Source organism: Aplysia californica, unplaced genomic scaffold, assembly GCF_000002075.1.
Source record: "Aplysia californica isolate F4 #8 unplaced genomic scaffold, AplCal3.0 scaffold00760, whole genome shotgun sequence".
NCBI lineage: Eukaryota > Metazoa > Mollusca > Gastropoda > Aplysiida > Aplysiidae > Aplysia > Aplysia californica.
Window position 1 is genome coordinate 324,107 of NW_004798030.1, and position 7,636 is coordinate 331,742.

General features: G+C 39.7%; 1 protein-coding gene across 1 annotated transcript in view; it reads right to left on the reverse strand.

Moving 5' to 3' along the window:
* The window catches only part of LOC101852511 (sodium/hydrogen exchanger 10), a gene marked incomplete at its 5' end in the record, with an annotated part of 55,825 nt that overhangs the window by 13,708 nt on the left and 34,481 nt on the right, over positions 1–7,636 (reverse strand). The window contains 3 exon segments of the mRNA XM_013088552.2: positions 705–756; positions 4,788–4,886; positions 7,395–7,520. Of these exon segments, the coding sequence (XP_012944006.1) occupies positions 705–756; positions 4,788–4,886; positions 7,395–7,520 (277 nt within the window).

Below are 7,636 nucleotides of genomic sequence, written 5' to 3' on the forward strand. Positions count from 1 at the left end.
TTCATCTCTATCCTTGAATGCTTTAAAAAACCACACATTTTCCTGATGTTTCCTCGTCACCCATCTATTCAGGTTTTCCTTATATATATATTATTATTATTGTCCCAATACATGCAAATACAACCGACACTCACAAGCGCATAAGACGATGCATTTCTTCCCCAAAATCAAAGAAGGACTTAGGGGGGCGCGATTTAATGACGAGGAATGCATTGTGTTCGAAACAAATACTGGGCTCAGGACTGGCTGAAGCGAACATGGTCACGGCGTTTGACCGCTGGCTGTAATATTCGAATGTTCAAAATGCGAATTAAGATCAATGGCTGTTACGTTGAATAGAAAAAATGTTTCTGGTGGTAAATATAACATTTCAGGTCTGTGAAATATATATTTTTAAAATGTTGATTGTAAAGAACAGGGAAAATTACTTCTTGGACAGACATCAGATAGATAGACTGATAGATAGATAGATAGATAGATAGATAGATAGATAGATAGATAGATAGATAGATAGATAGATAGATAGATAGATAGGTAGACCGATAGACAGACCAATGAATAGAGAGATAGATAGATACATAGATAGATAGATAGATAGATAGATAGATAGATAGATAGATAGATAGATAGATAGATAGATAGATAGATAGATAGATAGAAGTGGTAAGTCATCTGTAACGACATCAGTCTTACACATAACCAACCTGGTTTGTACGGTCTTGGCGCAAAGAGGTAAGAGTTCACGACCTTTTCCACCTAAACAGAAAGAGAGGGGGATAAACACGATTTTGTAAATGTCTCTTTTGTTTCCTTATGCTGGGGGAAAACTGCATTAAGTTACATTCAAGATTGTGTTGTAGATTTGTAAGGAAGCGTGGTGGAATCAGGCTCTCGTCAATTTTGGGCGTGCAGAGTTATTTGTATCATCTTAAAGCTTGTTCACTGGTCTTTATTTTAATGAAAAAACATTCATTTATCTTGAACACAAATCGAGATATTTGCGAATGAAGGAGGTGGGGGGTCGCCTGTTTTCAGAGGTAAAATTAATGAGAAAATGGCCGCCAAATATAAGTTATTTCCTTAGCTTAAGAGTCCGTGGTAACTGATTTTTTTTTTTTTTGTGCCTTTAATCAACGTTTTTCAGAAAATCCCACACAGAAATGAGTTCTTTAATGGGCATGAAGTGTTGAGCCAAAATGGTTTTTAAAAAATTAAAATTCGCAAACCTGCGGAAAAATGCAAGTTTCTTAGCTTTGATTATTTTGACGAGAGCCTGATTCCACCACGCTGCCTCACATTTGTTTTATCTTGACAATGACATGACAATGACAGTCTTATAGTAATCTTATAATGAGAAATTTGTTTTGGTCGTTTACAATGGCCGTGGAATGTGACAAAGACTAGGTGTGCTCTCGCTTACACACAACAAGACAGGACTTTATTTTTAAAAAATACATGATTTTCGAGCATGCACACACACACACACACACACATACACAGACACAGACACACACACACACAGACACACACACACGCACAAACAGACACACACACACACACACTCTCTCTCTCTCTCTCTTTCTCTCCCTCTCTCTCTCTCTCTCTCTCTCTCTCTCTCTCTCTCTCTCTCTCTCTGTTTTAATTTGTTGATTCGTGTCGAAGGCCCAGGAAGTTGTCTCACTAACAAGACAATCCCCAATGTCCGGATGGGATGCGGTAACAACTTTACTTTATATTGATGGGTAATGGAGGGTGGGTTGGTGGGTAGATGGGCAAATCTTGCAAAGGTAGGTAATTGGGTGGGTAAGTGGGTACATAAGTGAGTTGTTGTTAGCGTTCCAGTAGCAAATGAGCGCTAACTCTTCTGCATGATGCCATTCTGTAATAGCTGTATGTCTGTTCTTATGGTTGTCTTGAGGAGTAGAGGCAGTAAGAGCAATGTGTGGGGTAGCTCGGGAAGAAAACACCCCCTCAGATCGGTTATTTTTCTGCAGAAGAACAGATGATTTTGAACTGCCTCTCAGGGGTAGTCACATAGTGGGCAGGCAACAGACTGTTTTAATGCAATTCAGTTCAGATTTCATTGAGGGGCACATGTTGTGTTCTAAGTTGGAAGATTATAAATTCATCTCCCCTTCTCAACTCATTGATTGCATCTTTGACCAGTGGTTTATTCATGTGGCCTTACATCATCCTTCCTGTCGTACCTGTGTCCTAAGCGTTTTTCCAGTTTTCCTTGAGGTTCGACTTGATCATTTGGCAGCAGGTGGGGTAATCAGTAGGAATATCAAGCTGAGGGAGGCTAGCTCCTTTCTTTGCTAGAGCATCAGCTCTTTCATTTCCCGGTATCCCAGTGTGGGCAGGAATCCATTGTAGGACCACTCTGATATGGTGCCTACTCATCAAATTATGTAGACTCCAAATCAAGTGTGATATATCTTTGTTCACATAAGTCCCACTCTCAAGTGTCTTTTGTTTGTTTGTTTTTGTAAAGTGTTTTACGGCGCTCGCAACTGCATAAGGCCATATGAGCGCGCGGAACAGACCTAATATTTTCAGTTGGTAGGAAATTTTGAATTTTGCCCGTGTGGCGGCCGAAGCCTACTCTTACCGATTTTAGACCACCAAGGGATCTTTAACGTGCGCAACTTGCCCACAGGCCCTCCGAGATTTTTCGCCCTTGTCCGAGAAGGCTATGTGTAGATCATTCCTACCAGAAGATCAGGGGTGTGGCAGAAAGACAGCAGTAAGGAGGAGCCAAGGAGTAGCAGTAGAAAGGCTGCAGAAAGAGTAAGGAGCCCAGAGGAGGGGGCAAAGGAGGTGAGGGGTGGGGGCAGAAAGTGGAAATGAAAGTAGACAACAGAACATTGCTGGAGAGCAGGAAAGTAAGTGAAAGGAGACAATTTTAGAGAAGAACATTTTTTGGTCGCTACCCGGATTCGAACCCGGGACCTTTGAATGAGAGGCCAACACCTTAACCTCTAGGCCACGAGAGCCCCCCCCCCCCCCCCCCCCTCAGGTGTCTCTAGTGTTGAAAGGCTGTCTGTAAGATAACAATGTCTGTAGTAGCCAGAGGGTTAGTTTCAAACAAGTAGTTGAAGTAATTTGCTGCGTTGGTGATAGCCTGTTGTTCGGCAATGAAGTTGGAGCTAAAGGGCCCGCTGGAATTAAAGACTTCTTTTTTTTTATCCCATTGGGCAAGTTAATCACCGACCAATACCCACCATTGATTGTTGCCTTAAAGGCAGATCTATTAGTGTATGAGTGGATCCATATTAGTGGGTAAGATTCAATTGTTTCAAGTGCAGAATATTTGAGTGCCACAAGGTATGTGGGTTTTTTTTTTCTTTTTGCTCTTGTTCAAAAGTGTTTTCCTAATTTCTAGCTTTGCTACTGTGATATGTGGTGGGAGAATTGAGGGGACTCTTTCCAGAGGTTGTCATCTTTCAGGTAGGTGATGTTTTTCTTGGAGATGGAAGACTGTGTCAAACACAGATTTTGTATTTTTTAGTCTTTGATTGGGTTTTCACTAGTCAACAAGAATTCTATTTGGGGGGTAATTTTCCAAAGATGCACGTTTTCTTAGAGTTTCTAATGGTTCAATATTTGTGTGGATTTCACAGGTCGTTGTCGGTGAGAGCTTGGTTTTGAATGGTGCCCCTTGAGTTCTTTGTAGTTTTACTGCAAATGTTTTTTAGAACAAGATTATAATTTAAAAAACCCAGCTCTAGTATACCCTAAACAGAGGCCTCTCAAGGTGTGTTTTTTGGGGGTTTATTTTTTTACTGATCCCCAGTTAATACTAGCTAGTCGTTTGGTGAGATTAAGTTTCTTCCTAGCCTTCTTTCTAAGGTTGTTGGTGTGCTGTTTCAAGTTAAGCTGTCTCAACTGTCTGTCTTACATAAGTGTGTAAATTGTTCCCTCTCGACTCGGGTTCGAGGATCCTGTGTCGGAATCTCCGCAACTTCATATTTAAAGAAGTATTAAGTCTTTAACCCAATTGTGAACTTGCTACCTGCAAACCCCTTACGAAACCCCAAAAATAATCTCTGCCACTGTACTAGCTACCTACTAAGGTCCTCTCTTCACTTGTCTTGACCCGCTAGAATAGGCTAATACTAACAAGGTCACCATAGCAGAGACTGTGCCCACCATTTCGAAACTTCACGGTGACATTAAAGATGGTTCCAGTAGGGAACGGGATAGCGGGTGCCCACATCCCTCGTGACTCATCAGAGCAGAGGAAGATAGGACTACAAATAACAGAAGCATGTTTTCTTATAATTATAAACGTAAGCGCCTTCCCACATCATCACTTACCACCACCATGACCGTCATTTCTAAGGTCATCATTGCTCTCAGATCCTTCACAAACATCTATAATTATCTTAAACATCTATACGTAACAGTTATGTGTCATAACAATTTTGTACGTTATACATTATTGGGCACTCTCATACGCACATTTTTCTACTAATCAGATGGCGTCAATGTCCTAGAAATGGGCAAGGACAAAAAAACAAACAAAGGGAGTAAGATATCGCCTGCAAGCTGTTCAACTGTTCTCAGCCCAGAAAGCTGTTTTTGTTCTGAAGACATATTTTTATAAGAATTGTTTCTTTTTTGGGGGACATTTGCGATTGTACCTACATCATTTATTTATCCTTTTTCGTTTTTGATGAACATTTAGAATCTGAATTTCAATAAAATATTTCTCAAGCGTATGCAACCGATGCCACAGATACAGAAACTGTGGACCTGATTGACAGAAGGGCAACCGTCCTTACCCGAACTAAACCGTAGAGGATGATGAAGATCCCAGTGGGCATGTGACCCTGTGTCACAATGACGTCACGTGGTGAGAAGACCATGGCCTTTCCAGCTCTCTGCCGTACAGAAATAGTGAGGACGCTTTAAAAAAAAAAAGGTTTTAGTAGAGGTTTTAAGGCGCTCGCAACTACATAAGGTCATATGAGCGCCAGAAGATTAGAGGTTTCTAATGGCTCAATATTTGAGTGGATTTCACAGGTCGCTGTCGGTGAGAATCTCATTCCGCCAACTACCTACAAGAGAGTAACAAACATAAAAAATGAAGGAGGGAAGATAAGGACGACAGATGTTTGACAGGAAAGAAGAAGCAAACCACACCAGAGCACCCACCAACTATTCACTGAGGACCTTTGATAATAATATTAATGATTCTATGTAGTTGTACAACATTGACTCCATGCAGCCTGTCTTTGTCTCTGCCTTTAATGTCGGTATTTTTATGCCCCTTCCAACCCTAATTGACTCAGTTAAGATACTTTAGGAGGCAGGCTTCCTGCTCTGCCTGTGAGGGCCAACCCCGGCTGAGAGGGATATAACATCCCGGCAGAAAGACCGAAATACTTTATAGATATGTCCCCCTTTGGAATCGAACTCGGGTTTCTTGCATGCGACAGTGAAGTGCATAACAACTACACCACAGAGGCCAGCTGAATGTTTCTGTCTCTCTTTGTAGCTGATGAGAGAGGCCGCCAGAAAATTGACCAAAATAAGATGAGACAAGTGGAAGCGAAATGCATGTATTTATGTAATTTAAATGATGAGACTGCAACCTAGAAAAGTGGAGGCCTTTAAATTAACGATGCTAACAATGAGAAAATGATATGCGGTGAGACTGACCATAAAAAAATTAATTGTAATATAAATAACGAGACTGACGACATGAAAACTACTAAATAAATGATGAAACTGACAAGGTGAAAATTGTATTGTGACATCTTTATTCTACGAGTTTTCTATTTGTGAAAGTCCGCCAATTTGGTCACCTAAAAGTTCCGATCCAGTTAACTTTCGAATTTCACCAAAAATAGTAACGGTTGTTCGGAATCTTTTATGCGGTGCACAGTTATATTAAGGAGTCTGAAGTCACTTAGGCTAATTTTCAGTTTTTAAAAAATAGTTTCGTTAAGATCGAATCCTTAGAAAGTCCGTCTTCTAAGACACCATCGTAAACAAAGGAGGCGTCTGATCACAAGAAATGCGCACTGTTTCCACAGTGACTTGATGATCGATTCTTCTGAGTCCGTTCATCGAAAGGGTACCCAGCTAGTAATGCATAGTGAAACTGACCACCAGACAATTGTTATGTACAGGATTCGATGGAGTGCCAGAAATAAATGATATGACAAATTGTTTTCTAAATAATGAGCTTGGCCAGTAGACAATTGTAGCATACATTGATACCTGTATATTATGAATTGTAATAGTGTGAATAAATAATAATATTATAACAGAGAGCCATACAGAACAATATGACAAATACTCTTCTAAATAAAGGGACTGACCGCCAAAAAACTGTAATAGAAATTACATAAATGTATTTCAATTGTAAAATGAATAAATAATAATATAACCGAGAGCCAAAAAAAAATAATATGATAAGTTTTCTTCTAAATAAGACTGGCCGCTAGAAAATTGTAACGGAAAAGCATACATGTATATTAATTGTAATACGAATAAGTAATGATACATAATAATATATAACCGAGAGCCAGAAAAAAACAATATGGCAATTAACCTTCTAAATAAATGGTCTAGCCGCCAGAAAAGTATACAAAAAATACATCAATGTATATCAATTGTAATATGAATAGATAATAATACAACCGATAACCAGAAAAAAAATGGTAATTTATTTTCCAAACCAAGAGACTGACCGCTAGAAAATTGTAATAGAAACGCATACATATATAAATATAAATTGTTTTATACGAATAGATATTAGTGTAACCTAGAGCCACAAAATAGTATGATAAATTGTGAAGCAGCGTGGTGGAATCAGGCTCTCGTCAATTTTTGGGCATGTAGAGTTATTTGTATCATCTTAATAATGCTTGTTCACTTGTCTTTATTTTGATGAAAAAACATCCATTTATCTTGAATACAAGTCGAGATATTTGCGAATGAAGGAGGTGGGAGTCGCCTGTTTTCAGATGTAAAATTAAGGGGAAAATGGCCGTCAAAGATTAGTTATTTCCTTAGCTTAAGAGTCCGTGGTAACTGAAAAAAATTTTTTGGGGTGCCTTTAATCAATGTTTTTCAGAAAAATCCACACAGAAATGAGTTCTTTAATGAGCATGAAAGGTGTTAATTCAAACAAAAAAAAATTAAAATTCACAAACCTGCGGAAAAATGCAAGTTTCTTAGCTTTGATTATTTTGACGAGAGCCTGATTCCACCACGCTGCCTCATAATTGTCTTCTAAACAAAGACACTGACCGCTAGAAAATTGTAGTAGAAACGCATAAATGAATATACATTATAATACGAATAAAAAACAATATAACTGAGAGCCAGAAAAAACCCCACGATGGGATAAGAAATGGTCTTCTAAAAATGAGACTGACCGCCAGAAAATTGAGCAGCGCCTCATCCCCGTCCACCCAGGGTATGTTCCTGACGATGCTGAGGGTGTCCAGGGGTGGCACGCTTGGCGGGAAGCTCTTGATGTAGATCATTTTGGTCTCAATACTCTGGGATCAAAGAGTCAGGTCCAGGAGTGGGTCAGGGTCGAGGTTAAAGGTCATGGGGTTACGGGTCAGAGGGTCAGGGTGTAATCGACACTCTGTTTCTCCCCCGCCCCCCCCCT